The sequence below is a fragment of the Procambarus clarkii genome, chromosome 17, assembly GCF_040958095.1.
Source record: "Procambarus clarkii isolate CNS0578487 chromosome 17, FALCON_Pclarkii_2.0, whole genome shotgun sequence".
NCBI lineage: Eukaryota > Metazoa > Arthropoda > Malacostraca > Decapoda > Cambaridae > Procambarus > Procambarus clarkii.
In genome coordinates this window covers 2,672,543-2,696,831 of record NC_091166.1, presented here as the reverse complement: position 1 = coordinate 2,696,831, position 24,289 = coordinate 2,672,543, and the positions used below count along the sequence as shown (strand labels likewise).

At 52.2% G+C, this 24,289-nt stretch overlaps 1 protein-coding gene across 1 annotated transcript in view; it reads left to right on the top strand.

Annotated features, from left to right (window-relative positions):
* LOC123768361 (uncharacterized) overlaps positions 1-23,756 on the top strand; it is an 84,982-nt gene extending 61,226 nt beyond the window's left edge. Inside the window, exons 5-6 of the mRNA XM_069325782.1 lie at positions 22,564-22,743; positions 22,860-23,756. Coding sequence (XP_069181883.1) covers positions 22,564-22,743; positions 22,860-23,363 — 684 coding nt within the window. The 3' untranslated portion in view covers positions 23,364-23,756. The remainder of the gene's footprint in view (positions 1-22,563; positions 22,744-22,859) is intronic.
* The last annotated feature ends 533 nt before the right edge of the window (positions 23,757-24,289 follow it).

The following is a 24,289-nucleotide window of genomic DNA, read 5'->3' as shown; positions in this document are numbered from 1 at the left end:
GGGGCATGGGTAAACTGAGCAAAGACGGAGGGAAGGAAACGGGAGAACAGAGCAGAGGTGGGCGGGCAGGGTCTGGAGGAGGAGGAGGAGGAGGAAGAGGAGGAGACAACGGAGAGGAGCCGTCAAGGACAGCAGCAGGATTAGGGGGAGTAGAAAGAGGGGAGCGCACCCCAGCAAGAGCAGCAACCGAAAGGGAAGCAGGGGCCAAAGAAACCTCCATAGCAGGAACAGGGGGCGCAAGCACTGAAACGGGAGGGGAAGGAGCAACAGAGCCAGAAGGAGGAGCTGAGGAAGAAAGCGAAGCCTTCTTACCCGCCGGGGAAGAGGAAGGAGAGGAGCCAGGCTTACGCTTCTGACTTAAAGAGACCGGTGTCCCAGCAACTACGTACCGGGCAACGGATTCCAGTGTCTCAACAGGAGAAGCCGAAAGAGAGCACACACGACGGCCGTTAGGAGAGCGATGGACATCCGCCCGCACCGACAGGCGGTGGGGAGAGCCAATAGATGGAGGAAGAGGATGGGAAGGAGGATCGGAGGGGGACGAGGAAGAAGACACAGAAGACACGACAGACCGGGTAGAAGGAAGGGGAACCCCAGACAGAGGACCAGGAGGAGGATCCTTCGGGAGAGAACCCAAAGGAACAGAGGAGGGGGCAGTGGGCGCATCAGGGTCCAAGGCCCGGAAACGGTTGTGAGTCTGAGGAAGGCGGGAAGGACGAGGAGAGGAAGAGCGCAACACGCGAGCATAAGAGATATTAGCATAAGGCGGGAGCCGGCGAACCTGGCTCCTCGCCTCAGGAAAAGATAAACGCTCCCGGTGCTTCAGGTTGAGGACGGCTGCCTCAAGCTTGTAATGGACACACGCACGGGAGAAGGTAGGATGGGCCTCACCGCAGTTGAGGCAACGAGCCTGGGGAGAAGTGCACTCCGACTTAGAGTGACCTTCGCCACCACACAAAGGACAGAGAGAGACAGTCCCGGAGCAGCGGAGGGCACCATGCCCAAACCTCCAGCACTTGTTGCAGAGCCGAGGAGAAGGAATGTACTCCTGGACAGAGCACCTGGCACCAGCAAGAATGACAGAGGGTGGAAGGGTCCTACCATCAAAGGTAATCTTCACAACCCGGAGGGGTTGACGGCGACTACCACGAGGGGGACGAGTAAACGTGTCCACCTGGAGAATAGAATGGCCCTGGGCAGCGAGGATATGGCGAATATCGTCGTGGCAGTCGCGCAGGTCCCGAACACCGGTTGCAAACATGGGGTGGGAGCAAAATAGTGCCAACACTGGCATTCAACTGAGCGTTCTTCGAGACCCGAACGGGGGTCTCGCCAAGGCAGGATAAGGCAGCCAAGCGGGAAGCAGCATCCTGAGAAGGAGCAGCAACGACACGTGTACCGAGACGAGTGGGGTTGAAAGTAATGGAGGCATCCACGGAATCAATGAGATGTCGATGAAGGGAGAAATCGTCAGGAGGCGCAGAATCAAGAGGGAGGAGATCAAAATATTTGGCCCACGAAGCGGGACCAAACAAGGCTTGATAGGTAGCAGAACTGGAAGGAATTGAGCGAGGGCGGCCGTGACGAGGACGGCGGTGAGAACCCCCAGAGAGAGAGGGGTTAAAAGGCGCAGTAGTTACAACTAGAGAAGGAGCCGCGCCACGGGACGAGGTAGTCACCACTGGGGGCTTGGGGCTCGACCCAACCACAGAGGAGGGAGGGGAGCCAGGGGAAGGAGTCAGAGAGGCCAAAGGAGGAGCAAGGTCGGGGCCCAATGCAGCGGAGGCTACAGAGCCCGGTCTTCCAATACGGACCGACTCGGGGGCTTGGTCGCCCACCCCACAAGCCTGAGAAGGTAAGCCAGAAGCAGCCGAAACAGGGGTTATCATCTTGACGAAATGAAGAATTCACTCACGAATGTGCCCCCACACCCACCATGGAGCCACAATTAGAGGCAGGACACCCAACAAGAAGCTATCGCCGATCTTGTCGGGGCCTCCTAGGGGTGCGTCGTGAGTATACGCCCCACAAACGCCACCTTAAGAAACCGACAGTCCGTCGAGATCGGGTTCAGTGACGAAGTGGGGATTGACAATAAAAGGTTCCCCTCGCTCTCGACGTCGGGTACTGCAGTTCTACGGGTGCATGAGTATGCCTCCTCAAGCACCCTGGCGTCAAAATAGAAGAAGTCCATGGAAGAACCAGAACGAGCAAAAGGTCGGCAGGAAACGGCAAGCAGATAGGAGAAGAGGGGGGAGAAAAACGAAACAGAAGGAAAAGGAAAAGATGCCCAGCAAAATTGGAGAGGACGGCAGCAGGAGCACAAGGCTAGAAAAGGACAGAGGACTGTCCCAAGGAGCATCACACTCCGGCAGCCGCCCACTAAGCCCCCACACGGCGACAACGAGCTGAGCGGGGAGGGGGTACAAATGTGTAAAATTGTGCAAGGATTGTGGGATAGTTACCCATATGCAAGATTACATCGTGAAAACTTTCCTTACAAAAACCGGGCTGTTGTATCTTATCGCAGTAACCCTGGCAGTATACATATTGGAGAACCACCTGAATTTAACAACCGGATGGATGAAGATCCCCATCTACCCCTTATTATTGGATTAGTGACTCAGTTTGCTAGTAGACCTGCAACTTTACCAGCATATGAAAATCCTCCGTGTGAAGTACGAAGTTTAGATGAACATTTTTACTTGAAAACTTGAAAAAGATACAGAATATCAGAGATGGCGCTGGTTTGAAAATGCTCTGAAGGAAGCCCTTGTTTACATTCTTAAAAGATGTGTTAAGAGAATTATTATTCCATATGGGTTTGGTATGTCAAGTTATTTAGACAACTGCGCAGTATGGGAAAGTAAATATTTGCCTATACTTGAGAAAATAGGACAAAAACTACGAAAACGAGGTATTGTACTCTTAATAGTACGTCCCAAAAACATCGTTCCTCCTCAGTCATCCACCCACGGCATCTTTGAAAATAAGATTCCATACATTGCTGTTCTTCAAAATGGACCCACAACTAATGCTACTGATGCTGCTAGGACACCTGCAGATGATGCTACGCCTGCTACCGCTGATGCTAGTTCACCTTCTATCAACACTAAGTTGCCTGATACAATTAATTCAACACCTGTTAATGTTACTACGTCTGTTGATACTAATGTTACAATGTGTGTTAGTAGTAGTTTTACAAATTTAGAAGAGAAGATGGATTGGGAATAATAATGTCTGTAAATAATTTATACTTTGTACATTTTTTACAAATTAAATACATTGTACATTTTTACACATTAAATAACAAAATAGAAACTCGTGTGTTTATTTGCTCCCTTTTTTAATGTCTAAATGTCAACTCTACTTTTCTGAGTATATAGGAAGAGGTACGAAACTTTTTCTGCCTTACTTCAAGATGGATTGTTCTATGTACATGCAAGTGAAGCTTAAGCGTTTAAATAAGTGTATTATAGATGCTGATTTTACTAGTGATGAAATTCTAAAACCTGGTGACTGTCTTGTCTACGATTCTCATAATTTATCTGGCGGATTTGCACAACTGTTATGGGAAAAATATCCTTACAGTAAAGTTTCCGAGTGTGAAGTGGTACAGAATAATATAACTCCTGGTGGTATAGTACTTGCTTTATATCCAGAACCCGAAATAAAACCTCATATTAATGGACTTCAATACAGTAGCTCTAATGAAGATCTGGGATTACAGAAAGATATTATTAAACGTTGGAGTTTTAAATCTGCAATAAGACAAATTTGTTGTCAAGCAAGAAATAATAATTTAATCCAGCGTATAATTATTCCATATGGTATTGGGTTTAATGACGGAATAGGATGGAGTAAAGAAGAACAAGAAGAATGGGAGACACACTATTTTCCAGGACTAGCCCATTTAGCTTATGTTTTAAAGAATAATAAAAAAGAATTATTAATGGTTCGTATACCTCTTGGAGAAGATGTTACAGGGACTGGGAGAGAGAAGAAACAAGTAGAGGGTGGATCTAATAAACGGAAGAGAATGTCTTAGTTAAAACTAGTAGATCTAAAATAATACATATAACTAATTTGGAAACTACAGCTAAGAGAGAGGGGCGGAGCGTAACTATCTCCGATGTGATAAGCTAGATGTGATAAGCTAGGTCGGGATATGTCTTACCATAAACTCCCCATCTTGGTCCAGCAGTGAGAAGACATACTTGGATCGATGGCAGCTGTATACAGTAAGTGCTTATTGTATGATGTACTTACAGTACTTGTTTATATTTGTTGTGATATAATTTTTGCTTATTATTGAATATCTTTTAGTTTTGAAATATTATGATTATTTAATAGTCCCTGGGCTAAATATTGTATTTTTCTTTTGTTTAAAGATTTACCCAATGTGATGGATGTGAAGACTCTACCAGGGTTTGGAAGTACTCCTGATCTTGTGTCAGATACTATATGGCAAAGTCCAGCTTCGACTGTTTTGTGGAGGAATATGCCCCTGGCGGAAAAACAGACTTATAAAGTGATGACCCATACTGATAAATGTACGCATGAGAACATTGTTCCGGCTCTAGCAAAGTTTATTAGCAAAAGTGAAAATGTTTTAATGATACTGATCGGTCGTGATTCTATAAAGTTGAAAGAAGAATTTCCATTGATAAAATGTAACATAGTCTTATTTAGCTTAAAAGAGAGTGTTACAGATGTACTCAAGAAACATGAGAATTGTCAAGTGTTGTTGTTGACGAAAATTCCTAGTAAGGCCGAGATGAAGAAAATTTCTTTGTTATTTAAAGATGATAAAATAATTTGCACTTTTAGACCTAGACCCCGTTTTAAATACATATTTCCAGAATTTGAAGAAGTGCCTATAGGATGTAACTTAAAGGATAAATTTTTTATAAGAAAATTTGTGGATGAAATTGGTTCTCCAAATGCTGCAAACTGGTTTATTAATAAGTTGAGTTCTGAAGAACGAGAAGTGTATACTATAATGAGCCAGGATGAACTGCAACAGCAGGTAAATAGTAAGACTGTGAAAGAGCTTAGTATTATTCACCCTAAAACGGAAGAAGATGAACATTGGAGTTTAATTGATCATATGGAGGAGAGCTTTCCATCTTTTCCGTTAAATTTAATAAAGATGAGACCAGAAATAGGATATCATACCCCCCAAAAGATAGAAATAGAGGCAGTGATGAGATTTATAGGACAGGATCCTGTACTTGGTGTTTTCTCTGGTGTGGCCTTTATTGAAAACCTTATTAGGATAAGACATACTAATGTGGTACGAGCTACAGATAATTACTCGAATATGGGTGAGAGTAAGTGGATGGAGGTTGAACAAATGGATGCTGTAGAAGCAGTTAGGACTTATTGTAATGACAGAGAAGTACTTCTAATGTCCTGGCCTGAATTTATTTGTGATGATAATGTTTATAGCGATGCATTCTATGTTTTAAAGGAATTTAAGGGACAAAAACTAATCTATTTTGGAGAAGGGGAAGGGGGTTGCTGTGCCTGTGATGGATTTTTTAATTTGCTGGCTAGTGAGTTTCATTGTGTGAAATCAAATACATGTTTTACTTATAATTCTTTTCTAAATTCAAATGTTTATTTCTATATAAGACTGTAGTGTTTATGATTTCTTGAATACCTGTATATGATTTTCTTGAACACTTATGATTTCTTGAATAATTGCACAACTACTATGATTAACTGTATATGATTTTCTTGAACACTTGTATAACTACTATGAATAACTGTATGCGTTAAATGTTGTAATAAACTCAATGTCTCTTCTAAATAAGATTTCTTTATCCTTAATAGAATAATTTGCTTATTACATTGGAGGACTGAAACAAGTACTTAATTATGCAACCGAATAATGACATGATGTAGTAAGTTTAACGGAAATATTGAATACAATGACTTGAAAAGTTTTCCTTTGACTAATGAAGGCGTATGTTTAATAAAACTGAGTTACGAAAACAATGCCTTAAAATGCTACTGTAAGTAATGACTTAGTGCACAGGCAAGTATCTTTAATTGTACGAAGATGTCTTAGAATGATTTATATTGACCTTATTTGAAAAATGGATAACTACTAAATGCTCTGTAGTAACTCACTGTGAATTAGTAATGTTACTGTTGTTGTTGTTGTTAATAACGATGATCTACTTACTTACTAAAATGACAGAAACAACTAGTTTTGCGAATTAGTACAGAGATGAATAGAGAATATGTAGTGGACTGTAATGAACGGGTAAGAACATGTAGCGGAGGGATGGAGGAAAATTGTAAGAAAGGGTTGAAAGTTGGACGGGGGAACATGCTGGGATGTGTAAAGGATTGAGAGATTGTAAGGGATGGTATCAAGATGTGCGGAAAACATGCTACAACATGTAAAGTAGACAGCGTAGTGAGATGCGAGGCGAACATGCTGAGACGTGTAAAGGATTGAGAGAGATTGTAAGGGTTGGTACAAAAATGGGCAGAAAACATGCTATAACATGTAAAGTAGAAATAGCGTAGTGAGTTGGGCGGTGAACACGCTAGGACTTGTAATGGATGGAAGGAGTTGGGTATATTTACATATGACTCATGTTTAAATAAGATAGGGGACACAGTAATAGTTGTTGTTTAAGTCTTGTATAAAAAGGAAAGAACTAGAGAATATGTAAGACTAAGTACAGATCTGAACTTACAGAGAATATGCTATGAACGGGGAAAGAACGCAAATTAACAGCTACATTTAAATTTATGAGACTTGGATGAGACGAAGGAATGTGAGAGGGGATGAAAGATAATTACACAGATTGGGGTTATACGAGTACTCGGATAAGAGTTAGGCTGGAGAGGGACTTGATCGGATATATTTATGTTCGATGATCTAAGGCTGAGGAAATGGAGCTTGGCTAATGTCCAGATTAATTTTACTACGTTAGAAATAAGGTGATCTTAAATCTCAGGGTGAATTAGTTGGAAAATAAAGAACTTGTACAAAATGAACTAAGCTGGGGGACAATAGTTGAAACTTGATAACTGAACTGGTTTTTATTTACTATGTCTGAAAATGTAGTTGGGTGTTTAAATCTCAGGGGGATTTGGACTGATAGTAATGAATTTACAGGAGTTAACTTGGACAGAGGACAAGAGCTAGAGTTTTATAATTGTTTACATCATATTTACTATGTCTGAAATACAGAGGGTAAAAAATTTTGAGGAAATTGATGGGTTATTTACAAATATACGAGAGAGAACTAAGTTGGGGACGAGAGCTGGAGCTCGATAACTGTTTTGATCTTATTTACGGTGTCTGAAATACAGAGGGTAAAAATTTCAGGGAAATTGATGGGTTATTTACAAAGATACGAAAGAGAACTAAGGTGGGACGAGAGCTGGAGCTCGATAACTGTTTTGATCTTATTTACGGTGTCTGAAATACAGAGGGTAAAAATTTCAGGGGAATTGATGGGTTATTTACAAAGATACGAAAGAGAACTAAGTTGAGGGACGAGAGCTGGAGCTCAGTAATTGACTTGATCTTATTTAATAACTTTGAAGTATGTCTGCTTTAAATTTCGGGGGGAAATTGATCAGTTACTAACGATCTTGTACAAATGAACTAAGGTGGAGGACGAGAGCTGGAGCTCAGTAATTGACTTGATCTTATTTAATAACTTTGAAGTATGTCTGCTTTAAATTTCGGGGGAAAATTGGTCTGTTACTAACGATCTTGTACAAATGAACTAAGCTGGGGACAAGAGATAGAGTTTAATAATTGTTTGGATTTACTAAACTACATCTGAAATACAGAGGGTAGAAATTTCAGGGAATTTGATTAGATATTAACGAAGATACGAGAGAGAGCTAAGGCGGAGGATAAGAGCTAGAGTTCGGTAACTGTTTGCATTTACTAAACTATGTCTAAAATACAGAGGGTAGAAATTTAGGGGAATTTGAATAGGTATTAACGAAGATGTGCGAGGGAACTAAGGTGGAGGACAAGAGCTGGAGCTCGGTAACTAAATTATCGTATTGAACTACGTTTGAAATATGATTATTTTTAAATTTTAGAGGGATTGGACTGTTAGTATTCATTATACGACAGGGGACTTAGGCGGGGATAGGAGCTGGAGCTCGATACAAAATTATTGTATTTTAATATGTTTGAAATAGCTGTGTTTTAAATCTTGAAGAAAATGATTGGATACTAAAGAAGATGTATTAGTAAAACTAAGGTGGGAATGTGAGCTAGTCCCTGACTGTGTTTATATATGTAAAACTGAATAGTTTAATGAAAAGGAACTATGAATGAACAATATGAAGGAGAGAGAGAGAGAGAGAGGGACGGTCCAGATATTATGGAGAAGATAAGATAAGATAAGAGGTGAACTGCATGCAGCGTCTGGCTGGCTGGCTGGCATAAGGTAAATAAAGGTGACGCGAGAGATTGCGAGGTAAGGGGGGGAGGGAGGGGGTGTGAGGTACGAGCGGGAGGCAGTGAAATGATTCAGATATATAGTAATATACTAGTTTCTAAGTAAGAAACAAATAAGAACTTTTAACAAAACTCGTATGACATTATTTCATGATAAGAACTTTAACAAACTTCTAAAGTCTTGGAAATTATTTTTCATCATAAGAACTTTAACAAACTCGTATGACATTATTTTTCATTATAAGAACTTTAACAACTTCTAAAATCGGTGACTGACAAAATTTACCTGAAAACCCTGGCTCATAAACACGAATTTGAATTTCTCCCATAAGAACTTAAACAAACTTCTAAGTCTCGGAAATTATTTTCATCATAAGAACTTTAACAAACTTGTATGACATTATTTTTCATTATAAGAACTTTAACAAAATTCTAAAATCTGTGACTGACAAAATTTACCTGAAAACCCTGGCTCATACGCGGGATATTGGACCTCAAAACCATGGCTCCCACACACGATATTTAACCTGAAAACAATGGCTCCCACAGGGGATTTTTTCCCCCCCCCAAAAAAAAATTCCTCTGTGAGGCGCCATCCCTACTACTCTGGACCAGTAGCTTCAGCCTCCCCCCTCTACTAGCAGAGGGTTGGTGCTGGACCTGTAGCTCTATCTCCCCTCTACTGGCAGGGGGTTGGCCCTGAATCTGTAGCTCCAGCCCCCTCTACTGGCAGGGGGTTGGTGCTGGACCTGTAGCTCCAGCCTCCCCCCTCTACTGGCAGGGGATTGGTGCTGGACCTGTAGCTCCAGCCTCCCCCCTCTACTGGCAGAGGGTTGGTTCTGGACCTGTAGCTCCAGCCCCCCTCTACTGGCAGGAGGTTGGTGCTGGACCTGTAGCTCCAGCCCCCTCTACTGGCAGGCGGTTGATGCTGGACCTGTAGCTCCAGCCCCCCTCTACTGGCAGGAGGTTGGTGCTGGACCTGTAGATCCAGCCCCCCTCTACTGGCAGGGGGCGGTTGGTCCTGGACCTGTAGCCCAGCCCCCCCCCCCCTCTTCTGGCAAGGGGTTGGTGCTGGCCCTGTAACTCCAGCCTCCCCCCTCTACTGGCAGGGGGTTGGTGCTGGACCTGTAGCTCCAGCCCCCCCCCCCCCTCTACTGGCAGGGAGTTGGTGCTTGACCTGCAGCTCCAGCCTCCTCTACTGGCAGGGGGATGATGCTGGACCTGTAGCTCCAGCCCCCCTCTACTGGCAGGGGGTTGGTGCTAGACCTGTAGCACCAGCCCCCCTCTACTGGCAGGGGGGTTGGTCCTGGACCTGTAGCTCCGGTCCCCATCTACTGGCAGAAGGTTGGTGCTGGACCTGTAGCTCCAGCCCCTTCTCTACTGGCAGGGGGTTGGTCCTGGACCTGTACTCTGGCCCCCCTGTACTAGCAGGGGATTGATGATGGACCTGTAGCTTCAGCCCCTTCTACTGGCATGGGGTTGGTCCTTGACCTGTAGCTCCAGCCCCCCCCCCTCTACTGGCAGGGGGTTGGTGCTGGACCTGTAGCTCCAGCCTCCCCCCTCTACTGGCAGGGGGTTGGTGTTGAACCTGTAGCTCCAGCCTCCCCCCTCTACTGGCAGGGGGTTGGTGCTGAACCTGTAGCTCCAGGCCCCCTCTACTGGCAGGGGATTGGTGCTGGACCTGTAGCTGCAGCCCCCTTCTACTGGCAGGGGGTTGGTGCTGGACCTGTAGCTCCAGCCCCCCTCTACTGGCAGGGGGTTGGAGCTAGACCTGTAGCTCCAGCTCCCCTCTACAGGCAGCAGGTTGGTGCTGGACCTGTATATCTAGCCCTCCTCTACTGGCAGGGGGTTGGTGCTGGACCTATAGCTCAAGCCCCCCCTCTACTCGCTGGGGGTTGGTGCTTGACCTGTAGCTCTAGCCCCCCCCCTCTACTGGCAGGGGGTTGGTGCTGGACCTGTAGCTCCAGCCCTCCTCTACTGGCAGGGGGTTGGTGCTGGACCTGTAGCTCCAGCCCTCCTCTACTAGCAGGGGGTTGGTGCTGGACCTGTAGCTCCCGCCCCCTCTACTGGCATGGGGTTGGTGCTGGACCTGTAGCTCCAGCCCTCCTCTACTGGCAGGGGGTTGGTGCTGGACCTGTAGCTCCAGCCTTCCTCTACTGGCAGGGGGTTGGTGCTGGACCTGTAGCTCCAGCCCCCCTCTACTGGCAGGAGGTTGGTGCTGTAGCTTTAGCTCCAGCCCTCCTCTACTCCTTTAGCTCCAGCCCTCCTCCTCCACCCCCCCCCCTCAGGGGGGGGGGGTGGTCCTGCACCTGTAGCTCAAGCACTCCTCTACTGGCAGGGGGTTGACCCTGGATCTATAGCTCCAGCCCCCTCTAGTGGCAGGGGGTTGTTGCTGAACCTATCGCTCAAGCCCCTTCTCTACTGGCAGGGGGTTGAAGCTGGACCTGTAGCTCCAGCCCTCCTCTCCTGGCACCGGGTTGATGCTCGACCTGTAGATCCAGCCCCCTCTACTGGCAGGGGGGTGGTCATGGGCCTGTAGCTCTAGCCCCCCCCCCTCTTCTGGCAAGGGGTTGGTGCTGGACCTGTAGCTCTAGCCTCCCCCCTCTACTGGCAGGGGGTTGGTGCTGGACCTGTAGCTCCAGCCTCCCCCTCTACTGGCAGGGGGTTGGTGCTGAACCTGTAGCTCCAGCCCCTTCTCTACTGGCAGGGGGTCGGTGCTAGACCTGTAGCTCAAGCCCACCTCTCCTGGCAGGGGGTTGGTCCTGGACCTGTTGCTCCGGCCCCCATCTACTGGCAGAAGGTTGGTACTGGACCTGTAACTCCAGCCCCCTCTCTACTGGCAGAGGGTTGATGCTGGACCTGTAGCTCTGGCCCCCCTGTACTAGCAGGGGATTGATGATGGACCTGTAGCTCCAGCCCCTTCTACTGGCATGGGGTTGGTCCTGGACCTGTAGCTCCAGCCCCCCCCCCTCTACCGGCAGGGGGTTGGTGCTGGACCTGTAGCTCCAGCCTTCCCCCTCTACTGGCAGGGGGTTGTTGCTGAACCTATAGCTCAAGCCCCTTCTCTACTGGCAGGGGGTTGGTGCTTGACCTGTAGCTTCAGCCCCATTTACTGGCAGGGGGGGGGGGTGTGTAACACTGTAAAGTGTTTGGTTTAGTTTATTTAGAATATATATAGTATATGAGTCAGAGACAAGAATTTGAGAAGGCGCCAGTTTGTCCACCTGAAAGTCACACCTCTAAGAGTTAATGACCCCAAGTGACCTGAGGTCAGATCATGCGAATTTCACCTTACTTCTACTAATCTTATAATTGGAGCCTGGTAGCCTTCAAACATGCCGACGTTTAAGGAGTGGCTTGGTAGAGTGCCTCAGGCTATCTACTTGTGGGCGGAGTTAGGTACTAGGTTCCCCCAATATATACTCGGAGAGCGATCGATTCGGGAGCATTTAGCATTAACAAGACAGAAGACCAGGCAGCAGAGCAGGAGGACAACAGCCGAGACAGGCTGTCTGTCGGACGGGGGTGAAGCTGCCTGACAGCTGCAGACTCCCCCCCCCCTTCTCTTTCCAGCTATAGGCAGACACTTGGTGAGTTGAACATTAAGGTGACTTGGTCGTGTTTTACAAGTGTTGTGTGATGATCAGGGGCAGTCAGTTGTAGTGTTCTCAGATTCTTGGAGGATGACTCACTTTACATATATAGATCTTGAACATTGCTTAAATTATGATAGTATGTGAAATATAATTGAATTTATTATTTAAATGGACTTTATTTTGTTCCCTAGAGATTTTGAGTTGAGGTGAGAAAGCCTCTGTGATTACTGGTTTCATGGTTTAGAATGAGTACATGATAGAGATGGGACATACTAATAATGACCTCTTGATAACATCTTTTGTGAATATTGTGATACAGACAAGTTCCATTCCTTGTCTTGTATGTAATGGTCTAGAATGGATGGTGGCAGCATTTCGCCTTCTACTATCTACTCTTCTACTTCTACTATCTACTCTTCTACTTCTACCTATCTTCACCTCTCCCTCCACCCCTCTCTAAACTCTCCCTTTCAACTAATGACCCTCCTCGCTTCTCCCACCTCTCTCCTCTCTCACCCCAAACCCTCACTAATTACTTCACTATTCATTTCTTTCCTTTCGTTTTCTCTTGTACGTTTGTGGCAGTGAAATATATTCTAGAGTTCTCTCTAGAGTTTCGGGTAGCTGATCAAGTGACGGCGCCTTGTAGTCTTAGCACCTAGGTAGTCAAATACCTAGGTTACAAGGTGTTGAACCCCTCTACTGGCAGGGGGTTGGCCCTGAATCTGTAGCTCCAGCCCGCTCTACTGGCAGGGGGTTGGTGCTGGACCTATAACTCAAGCCCCTTCTCTACTGGCAGGAGGTTGGTGCTGGACCTGTAGATCCAGCCCCCCCTCTACTAGCAGGGGGTTGGTGCTGGACCTGTAGCTCTAGCTCCCCTCTACTGGCAGGGGGTTGGCCCTGGATCTGTAGCTCCAGCCCCTCTAGTTGCAGGGGGTTGTTGCTGAACCTATAGATCAAGCCCCTTCTCTACTGGCAGGGGGTTGGTGCTTGACCTGTAGCTCCAGCCCCATCTACTGGCAGGGGGGGTGGTCATGGACCTGTAGCTCCAGCCCCCTGTACTAGCAGGGGATTGATGATGGACCTGTAGCTTCAGCCCCTTCTACTGGCATGGGGTTGGTCCTGGACCTGTAGCTCCAGCCCCCCCCCCCCTCTACTGGCAGGGGGTTGGTGCTGGACCTGATCAGCTCCAGCCTCCACCCTCTACTGGCAGGGGGTTGGTGCTGGACCTGTAGCTCAAGCCCTGCCCCCCTCTACTGGCAGGGGGTTGGTGCTGAACCTGTAGCTCCAGCCTCCTCTACTGGCAGGGGGATGGTGCTGGACCTGTAGCTTCAGCCCCCCTCTACTGGCAGGGGGTTGGTGCTAGACCTGTAGCTTCAGCCCCTCTCTACTGGCAGGGGGTTGGTGCTTGACCTGTAGCTCTAGCCCCCCCCCTTTACTGGCAGGGGGTTGGTGCTTGACCTGTAGCTCTAGCCCCCCCTTTACTGGCAGGGGGTTGGTGCTGGACCTGTAGCTACAGCCCTCCTCTACTGGCAGGGGGTTGGTGCTGGACCTGTAGCTCCAGCCCCCCCTTTACTGGCAGGGGGTTGGTGCTGAACCTGTAGCTCCAGCCCTCCTCTACTGGCAGGAGGTTGGTGCTGGACCTGTAGCTCCAGCCCCCCCTTTACTGGCAGGGGGTTGGTGCTGGACCTTTAGCTCCAGCCCCCCTTTACTGGCAGGGGGTTGGTGCTGGACCTGTAGCTCCAGCCCCTCTCTACTGGCAGGGGGTTGGAGCTGGACCTGTAGCTCCAGCCCCCCCCTCTACTGGCAGGGGGTTGGAGCTGGACCTGTAGCTCCAGCCCCCCTTTACTGGCTTTGGGTTGGTGCTTGACCTGTAGCTCTAGCCCCCCCTCTACTGGCATGGGGTTGGTCCTGGACCTGTAGCTCCAGCCCCCCCCCCCTCTACCGGCAGGGGGTTGGTGCTGGACCTGTAGCTCCAGCCTTCCCCCTCTACTGGCAGGGGGTTGGTGCTGAACCTGTACCTCCAGCCTTCCCCCTCTATTGGCAGGGGGTTGGTGCTGAACCTGTAGCTCCAGCCCACCTCTACTGGCAGGGGGTTGGAGCTGGACCTGTAGCTCCAGCCCCCCTCTACTGGCAGAGGGTTGTTGCTGAACCTATAGCTCAAGCCCCTTCTCTACTGGCAGGGGGTTGGTGCTTGACCTGTAGCTTCAGCCCCATCTACTGGCTGGGGGGGGGGGGGTGGTCCTGCACCTGTAGCTCAAGCACCCCTCTACTGGCAGGGGGTTGGCCCTGGATCTGTAGCTCCAGCCCCCTCTAGTGGATCTTATCTTATCTTATCTTCTCCATAATATCTGATATTATGGAGAAGGTCAGATATTATGGAGAAGATAAGGTAAGATAAGAGGTGACCTGCATGCAGCGTCTGGCTGGCTGGCATAAGGTAAATAAAGGCGACGTGAGAGATTGTGAGGTAAGGGGGGAGGGAGGGGGTGTGAGGTACGAGCGGGAGAGGCAGTGAAATGATTCAGATATATAGTAATATACTAGTTTCTATGTAAGAAACAAATAAGAACTTTTAACAAAACTCGTATGACATTATTTCATGATAAGAACTTTAACAAAATTCTAAAATCTGTGACTGACAAAATTTACCTGAAAACCCTGGCTCATACGCGGGATATTGGACCTCAAAACCATGGCTCCCACACACGATATTTGACCTGAAAACCATGGCTCCCACACACGATATTTGACCTGAAAACAATGGCTCCCACAGGGGATTTTTCCCCCCCAAAAAAAAAATTCCTCTGTGAGGCGCCATCCCTACTACTGTCCAGCACCAACCCCCTGACAGTAGAGGGGGATGGAGCTACAGATTCAGGGCCAACCCCCCTGCCAGTAGAGGGGAGCTAGAGCTACAGGTCCAACACCAACCCCCTGCTAGTAGAGGGGGGGCTGGATCTACAGGTCCAGCACCAACCTCCTGCCAGTAGAGAAGGGGCTTGAGCTATAGGTCCAGCACCAACCCCCTGCCAGTAGAGGGGGCTGGAGCTACAGATTCAGGGCCAACCCCCTGCCAGTAGAGGGGAGCTAGAGCTACAGGTCCAGCACCAACTCCCTGCCAGTAGAGGGGGGCTGGAGCTACAGGTCCAGCACCAATCTCCTGCCAGTAGAGGGGGGCTGGAACTACAGGTCAAGCACAAACCCCCTGCCAGTAGAGAAGGGGCTTGAGCTATAGGTTCAGCAACAACCCCCTGCCACTAGAGGGGGCTGGAGCTACAGATCCAGGGCCAACCCCCTGCCAGTAGAGGGGTGCTTGAGCTACAGGTGCAGGACCACCCCCCCCCCCAGCCAGTAGATGGGGCTGAAGCTACAGGTCAAGCACCAACCCCCTGCCAGTAGAGAAGGGGCTTGAGCTATAGGTTCAGCAACAACCCCCTGCCAGTAGAGGGGGGCTGGAGCTACAGGTCCAGCTCCAACCCCCTGCCAGTAGAGGTGGGCTGGAGCTACAGGTTCAGCACCAACCCCCTGCCAATAGAGGGGGAAGGCTGGAGGTACAGGTTCAGCACCAACCTCCTGCCAGTAGAGGGGGGAGGCTGGATCTACAGGTCCAGCACCAACCCCCTGCCGGTAGAGGGGGGGGGCTGGAGCTACAGGTCCAGGACCAACCCCATGCCAGTAGAGGGGGGGGCTAGAGCTACAGGTCAAGCATCAACCCAAAGCCAGTAAAGGGGGCTGGAGCTACAGGTCCAGCTCCAACCCCCTGCCAGTAGAGAGGGGCTGGAGCTACAGGTCCAGCACCAACCCCCTGCCTGTAGAGGGGGGCTGGATCTACAGGTCGAGCATCAACCCGGTGCCATTAGAGGTGAGGGGGACTAGAGCGACAGGTCCAGCAGGAATCCCCTGCCAGGAGAGGGGGCTGGAGCTACAGGTCCAGCACCAACCCACTGCCAGTAGAAGGGAGCTAGAGCTACAGGTCCAGCACCAACCCCCTGCTAGTAGGGGGGGGGCTGGATCTACAGGTCCAGCACCAACCTCCTGCCATTAGAGGTAGCCTGGAGCTACAGGTCCAGCACCAACCCCTGCCAGTAGAGGGGGCTGGAGCTACAGGTTCAGCACCAACCCCCTGCCAGTAGAGGGGGGAGGGCTGGAGCTACAGGTCCAGCATCAACCCCCTGCCATTAGAGGTTGCCTGGAGCTACACGTCCAGCACCAACCCCCTGCCAGGAGAGGTGGCTGGAGCTACAGATTCAGGGCCAACCCCCTTCCAGTAGAGGGGAGCTAGAGCTACAGGTCCAGCACCAACCCCCTGCTAGTAGACGGGGGCTGGATCTACAGGTCCAGCACCAACCTCCTGCCAGTAGAGGGGGGGCTGGAACTACAGGTCAAGCACCAACCCCCTGCCAGTAGAGAAAGGGCTTGAGCTATAGGTTCAGCAACAACCCCCTGCCACTAGAGGGGGCTGGAGCTACAGATCCAGGGCCAACCCCCTGCCAGTAGAGGAGGGCTGGAGCTAAAGCTACAGCACCAACCTCCTGCCAGTAGAGGAGGGCTGGAGCTACAGGTCCAGCACCAACCCCCTGCCAGTAGAGGGGGCTGGAGCTACAGGTCCAGCACCAACCTCCTGCCAGTAGAGGGGGGCTGGAGCTACAGGTCCAGCACCAACCCCCTGCCAGTAAAGGGGGGCTGGAGCTAAAGGTCCAGCACCAACCCCCTGCCAGTAAAGGGGGGGCTGGAGCTACAGGTCCAGCACCAACCTCCTGCTAGTAGAGGAGGGCTGGAGCTACAGGTTCAGCACCAACCCCCTGCCAGTAAAGGGGGGGCTGGAGCTACAGGTCCAGCACCAACCCCCTGCCAGTAAAGGGGGGGCTTGAGCTACAGGTCAAGCACCAACCCCCTGCCAGTAAAGGGGGGGGGCTAGAGCTACAGGTCAAGCACCAACCCCCTGCCAGTAGAGGGGGGCTGAAGCTACAGGTCTAGCACCAACCCCCTGCCAGTAGAGGGGGGCTGAAGCTACAGGTCCAGCACCATCCCCCTGCCAGTAGAGGAGGCTGGAGCTACAGGTCTAGCACCAACCCCCTGCCAGTAGAGGGGGGCTGAAGCTACAGGTTCAGCAACAACCCCCTGCCAGTAGAGGGGAGAGGCTGGAGCTACAGGTTCAGCACCAACCCCCTGCCAGTAGAGGGGGGCAGGGCTTGAGCTACAGGTCCAGCACCAACCCCCTGCCAGTAGAGGGGGGAGGCTGGAGCTACAGGTCCAGCACCAACCCCCTGCCAGTAGAGGGGGGGGGGCTGGAGCTACAGGTCCAGGACCAACCCCATGCCAGTAGAAGGGGCTGAAGCTACAGGTCCATCATCAATCCCCTGCTAGTACAAATGGGGGCCAGAGCTACAGGTCCAGCATCAACCCTCTGCCAGGAAAGGGGGGATGGAGCTACAGGTCCAGGACCAACCCCCTGCCAGTAGAGAAGGGGCTGGAGCTACAGGTCCAGCACCAACCTTCTGCCAGTAGATGGGGGCCAGAGCTACAGGTCCAGGACCAACCCCCTGCCAGTAGAGGGGGGCTGGAGCTACAGATCTAGCACCAACCCCCTGCCAGTAGAGGGGGGCTGAAGCTACAGGTCCAGCACCAACCCCCCTGCCAGTAGAGGAGGCTGTAGCTGCAGGTCAAGCACCAACCCCCTGCCAGTATGGGGGAGGGGGGCTGGAGCTACAGGTCCAGCACCAACCCCCTGTCAGTAGAGGGGGCTGGAGCTACAGGTCCAGCACCAACCCCCTGCCAGTACAGGGGGGTGGAGCTAAAGGTCCAGCACCAACTCCCTGCCAGTAGAGGGGGGCTGGAGCTACAGGTCCAGCATCAACCTCTTGTCAGTAGAGGGGGGGGGGTTGGAGCTACAAATCCAGCACCAACCCCCTGCCAGTAGAGGGGGGGGGCTGGAGCTACAAGTGCAGCACCAACCCCCTGCCAGAAGAATGGGACTGGATCTGCAGGTCCAGCACCAACCCCCTGCCAGTAGAGGGGGCCTGGAGCTACAGAATCAGCACCAACCCCCTGCCAGTAGAGGGGGGCTGTAGCTACAGGTCCAGCACCAACCCCCTGCCAGTAGAGGGGCTGGCGCTACAGATCCAACACCATCCCCTGCCAGTAGAGGGAGGCTGAGGCTACTGGTCCAGCACCAATTAACCTCCTGGCAGTAGAGGGAGGTTGCAGCTACAAGTCCAGCACCAACCCCCTGCTAGTAGAGGGGGGTTGGAGCTACAGATCCAACACAACCCCTGCCAGTAGAGGGAGGCTGGAGGTACAGGTCCAGCACCAACCCTTGCCAGTAGAGGGAGGCTGGAGCCACGGGTCCAGCACCAACCCCCTGCCAGTAGAGGGGGGAGGAGCTACAGATCCAGCACCAACTCCCTGCCAGTAGAGGAGGCTGGAGCTACAGGTGAAGCACCAAATCCCTGCCAGTAGAGTGTGAAGGAACTGCAGGTTCAGCACCAACCCCCTGCCAGAAGACGGGGGGGGGGGGAGGGCTGGAGCTACAGGTCCATCATCAATCCCCTGCTAGTACAGGGGGGCTGGAGCTACAGGTCCATGACCACCCCCCCTGCCAGTAGATGGGGCTGGAGCTACAGGTCAAGCACCAACCCCCTGCCAGTAGAGAAGGGGCTTGATCTATAGGTTCAGCAACAACCCCCTGCAACTAGAGGGGCTGGAGCTACAGATCCAGGGCCAACCCCCTGCCAGTAGAGGGGAGCTAGAGCTACAGGTTCAGCACCAACCCCCTGCTAGTAGAGGGGGGGCTGGATCTACAGGTCCAGCACCAACCTCCTGCCAGTAGAGAAGGGGCTTGAGCTATAGGTCCAGCACCAACCCCCTGCCAGTAGAGGGGGCTGGAGCTACAGATTCAGGGCCAACCCCCTGCCAGTAGAGGGGAGCTAGAGCTACAGGTCCAGCACCAACCCCCTGCCAGTAGAGGGAGGCTGGAGGTACAGGTCCAGCACCAATCTCCTGCCAGTAGAGGGGGGCTGGAACTACAGGTCAAGCACAAACCCCCTGCCAGTAGAGAAGGGGCTTGAGCTATAGGTTCAGCAACAACCCCCTGCCACTAGAGGGGGCTGGAGCTACAGATCCAGGGCCAACCCCCTGCCAGTAGAGGGGTGCTTGAGCTACAGGACCAGCACCAACCCCCTGCCAATAGAGAGGGAAGGCTGGAGGTACAGGTTCAGCACCAACCCCCTGCCAGTAGAGGGGGGAGGCTGGAGCTACAGGTCCAGCACCAACCCCCTGCCGGTAGAGGGGGGGGCTGGAGCTACAGGTCCAGGACCAACCCCATGCCAGTAGAGGGGGGGGGGCTAGAGCTACAGGTCAAGCACCAACCCAAAGCCAGTAAAGAGGGGCTGGAGCTACAGGTCCAGCTCCAACCCCCTGCCAGTAGAGGGGGGCTGGAGCTACAGGTCCAGCTCCAACCCCCTGCCAGTAGAGGGGGGCTGGAGCTACAGGTCCAGCACCAACCCCCTGCCAGTAGAGGGGGGCTGGAGCTACAGGTCCAGCTCCAACCTCCTGCCAGTAGAGGGGGGGCTGGAGCTACAGGTCCAGCACCAACCCCCTGTCAGTAGAGGGGGGCTGGAGCTACATGTCCAGCACCAATCCCCTGCCAGTAGAGGGGGCCTGGAGCTACAGGTCCAGCTCCAACCCCCTGCCAGTAAAGAGGGGCTGGAGCTACAGGTCCAGCACCAACCCCCTGCCAGTAGAGGGGAGCTGGAGCTACAGGTCCAGCACCAATCCCCTGCCAGTAGAGGGGGCCAGAAGCTACAGGTTCAGCACCAACCCCCTGCCAGTAGAGGGGGGAGGCTGGAGCTACAGGTTCAGCACCAACCCCCTGCCAGTAGAGGGGGGCTGGAGCTACAGGTCCAGCACCAACCTCCTGTCTGTAGAAGGGAGCTGGAGCTACAGGTCCAGCTCCAACCCCCTGCCAGTAGAGGGGGGCTGGAGCTACAGGTCCAGCACCAACCCCCTGCCAGTAGAGAGGGGCTGTAGCTACAGGTCCAGCACCAATCCCCTGCCAGTAGAGGGGGCCTGAAGCTACAGGTTCAGCACCAACCCCCTGCCAGTAGAGGGGGAGGTTGGAGCTACAGGTCCAGCACCAACCCCCTGCCAGTAGAGGGGGGAGGCTGGAGCTACAGGTCCAGCACCAACCCCCTGCCAGTAGAGGGGGGGGGGCTGGAGCTACATGTCAAGGACCAACCCCATGCCAGTAGAAGGGGCTGAAGCTACAGGTCCATCATCAATCTCCTGCTAGTACAGAGGGGCCAGAGCTACAGGTCCAGCATCAACCCTCTGCCAGGAGAGGGGGGCTGGAGTTACAGGTCCAGGACCAACCCCCTGCCAGTAGAGAAGGGGCTGGAGCTACAGGTCCAGCACCAACCTTCTGCCAGTAGATGGGGGCTGGAGCTACAGGTCCAGGACAAACCCCCTGCCAGTAGAGGGGGGCTCAAGCTACAGGTCTAGTACCAACCCCCTGCCACTAGAGGGGGGCTGGAGCTACAGGTCTAGCATCGACTCCCTGCCAGTAGAGGGGGGCTGAAGCTACAGGTCCAGCACCATCCCCCTGCCAGTAGAGGATGCTGGAGCTGCAGGTCAAGCACCAACCCCCTGCCAGTAGAGGGGGCTAGAGCTACAGGTTCAGCACCAACCCCCTGCCAGTAGAGGGGGGGGGGCTGGAGCTACAGGTCCAGCACCACCCCTCTGCCAGTAGAGGGGGCTGGATCTACAGGTCGAGCATCAACCCGGTGCCAGGAGAGGAGGGCTGCAGCTACAGGTCCAGCTTCAACCCCCTGCCATTAGAGGTGAGGGGGACTAGAGCTACAGGTCCAGCAGGAATCCCCTGGCAGGAGAGGGGGCTGGAGCTACAGGTCCAGCACCAACCCACTGCCAGTAGAAGGGAGCTAGAGCTACAGGTCCAGCACCAACCCCCTGCCAGTAGAGGAGGGCTGGAGCTACAGGTCCAGCACCAACCCCCTGCCAGTAAAGGGGGGGCTAGAGCTACAGGTCAAGCACTAACCCCCTGCCAGTAAAAGGGGGGGGGGCTAGAGCTACAGGTCAAACACCAACCCCCTGCCAGTAGAGGGGGGGCTGGAGCTACAGGTCTAGCACCAACCCCCTGCCAGTAGAGGGGGGCTGAAGCTACAGGTCCAGCACCATCCCCCTGCCAGTAGAGGGGGCTGGAGCTACATGTTCAGCACCAACCCCCTGCCAGTAGAGGGGAGTGGCTGGAGCTACAGGTTCAGCACCAACCCCCTGCCAGTAGAGGGGGGCAGGGCTTGAGCTACAGGTCCAGCACCAACCCCCTGCCAGTAGAGGGAGGAGGCTGGAGCTACAGGTCCAGCACCAACCCCCTGCCAGTAGAGGGGGGGGGGGGCTGGAGCTACAGGTCCAGGACCAACCCCATGCCAGTAGAAGGGGCTGAAGCTACAGGTCCATCATCAATTCCCTGCTAGTACAGGGGGGCCAGAGCTACAGGTCCAGCATCAACCCTCTGCCAGGAAAGGGGGGATGGAGCTACAGGTCCAGGACCAACCCCCTGCCAGTAGAGAAGGGGCTGGAGCTACAGGTCCAGGACCAACCCCCTGCCAGTAGAGGGGGGCTGGAGCTACAGGTCTAGCACCAACCCCCTGCCAGTAGAGGGGGGCTGAAGCTACAGGTCCAGCACCAACCCCCTGCCAGTAGAGGAGGCTGGAGCTGCAGGTCAAGCACCAACCCCCTGCCAGTAGAGGAGGGGGGGGCTGGAGCTACAGGTCCAGCACCAACCCCCTGCCAGTAGAGGGGGCTGGAGCTACAGGTCCAGCACCAACCCCCTGCCAGTACAGGGGGGTGGAGCTAAAGGTCCAGCACCAACTCCCTGCCAGTAGAGGGCGGGGGGGCTGGAGCTACAGGTCCAGCATCAACCCCCTGCCAGACAAGGGGGGGCTGGATCTACAGGTCCAGGACCATCCCCACCCCCTGCCTGTAAAAAGGGGGCTGGAGCTACAGGTTCAGCATCAACCCCCTGCAAGTAGAGGGGGCTGGAGCTACAGGTCCAGCTCCAACCCCCTGCCAGTAGAGGGGGGCTGGAGCTACAGGTCCAGCACCAACCCCCCTGCCAGTAGAGGGGGGGCTAGAGCTACATGTCCAGCACCAACCCCCAGCCAGTAAAGGGGGGGGGGGTGCTAGAGCTACAGGTCTAGCAACGACACTGACCACAGGTGATAATGGGGCTGACACTGACCACAGGTGATAATGGGGCTGACCCTGACCACAGGTGATAATGGGGCTGACACTGACCACAGGTGATAATGGGGCTGATACTGACCACAGGTGATAATGGGGCTGACACTGACCACAGGTGATAATGGGGCTGACATTGACCACAGGTGATAATGGGGCTGACACTGACAACAGGTGATAATGGTGCTGACACTGTCCACTGGTGATAATGGGGCTGACACTGACCACAGGTGATAATGGGGCTGACACTGTCCACAGGTTGAGGACCTCCGCAGGATGAGGGAGCCCGTCAAGAGGCTGGTGGAGGCTGGCCAGGTGTTGGCCGTCCAGGAAGACCAAGATGGCCGCCTCTCCGCCAGGATAACTCTACAAGACGGACAGCTGTACCTCCACCTACTCCTGCGTCAGCCCACGCCCGCCGACGCCCACACCCTCCAGGTTACTTTATTACACCCACTAGTCTTACTGACATTACTGACATACTGAGTGTTGATAACTAATTTGATAACATTTTGTTATACAGTTATCAGCATGATTTATTTCATTTTCTGCAGGAGAGTGAGGTTGTGGGCGTGCTGGAGCCCTCCTGCACCCTGGCGTTCCTTGACCTCGGGTGGGCGGGGTCAACAAGAGGGCGGGTCACCATCCGGCTGACCCCTGACACTCCGCTGGCCAGACAGTTTGTGTTGTTGTGTACGGGCCAGCGGGGCCACACCTACCGCAACACTAAACTGTTGCAGGTGTGGGACAAGGGTCAGCCGGGGGAGTGTGTGGGGGGTGGAGACTACGAGAGTAATGATGGTAAGGGAGGAGCCCCACTGCTGCCTGACCTCCAGGGGCAGTACCGGACGTCAGGCCGAGCAGGAACTGTGTGCGCCAGTGATGGGCCCAGGAGTGCCAAGTTCGTCATCACCACCAGGGACCTCCAGGATGGTCACCACTGGTTATATGCCTTCGGTAATGTGGTGAGCGGCCTGGATGTGGTGAGGGCAGCAGTCAACCACAGTAACATTAAGGAGGTGACTGTGGTGGACTGTGGTGTTGTGCTGCCACTATAGTTCACTGTACCATCACTACTGTGGTGTTGTGCTGCCACTCTAGTTCACTGTACCATCACCATCACTACTGTGGTGTTGTGCTGCCACTATAGTTCACTGTACCATCACTACTGTGGTGTTGTGCTGCCACTCTAGTTCACTGTACCACCACCATCACTACTGTGGTGTTGTGCTGCCACTCTAGTTCACTGTACCATCACCATCACTACTGTGGTGTTGTGCTGCCACTCTAGTTCACTGTACCATCACCATCACTACTGTGGTGTTGTGCTGCCACTCTAGTTCACTGTACCACCACCATCACTACTGTGGTGTTGTGCTGCCACTCTAGTTCACTGTACCACCACCATCACTACTGTGGTGTTGTGCTGCCACTCTAGTTCACTGTACCATCACCATCACTACTGTGGTGTTGTGTTACCACTTTAGTTCACTGTACCACCACCATCACTACTGTGGTGTTGTGCTGCCACTTTAGTTCACTGTACCATCACCATCACTCCTGCATCACCATGGACTGCGTGTTTTGATGACTATGTAACTTAAGGACACACCATTATCACTATATCATCATAACTTCACTATCTTTGGTATTTAACACTTTGGTATTTATACTTTGGTATCATATACCTGACAATTACGGCTGTATCACCATCAATGCTATATCTTCTCAGTACTGTAACCTATCATTGCTGTATCACTATAGCTTCACTATCACCACTATATATCACCATCACCTCAGGCCCCACACATGGGGTCATATACTGACCATGTTAAGTAGCAAATTGTTGGTGTCACTATATGACAGCTGTTGTCACTTTTATATCACCAACAGTTCACTATCACATAACACTATCACTGCTACACCAACATCATTTCATTTTCACTGCATTATCACCTCACTGATATTTTTCCTCCTTACATTC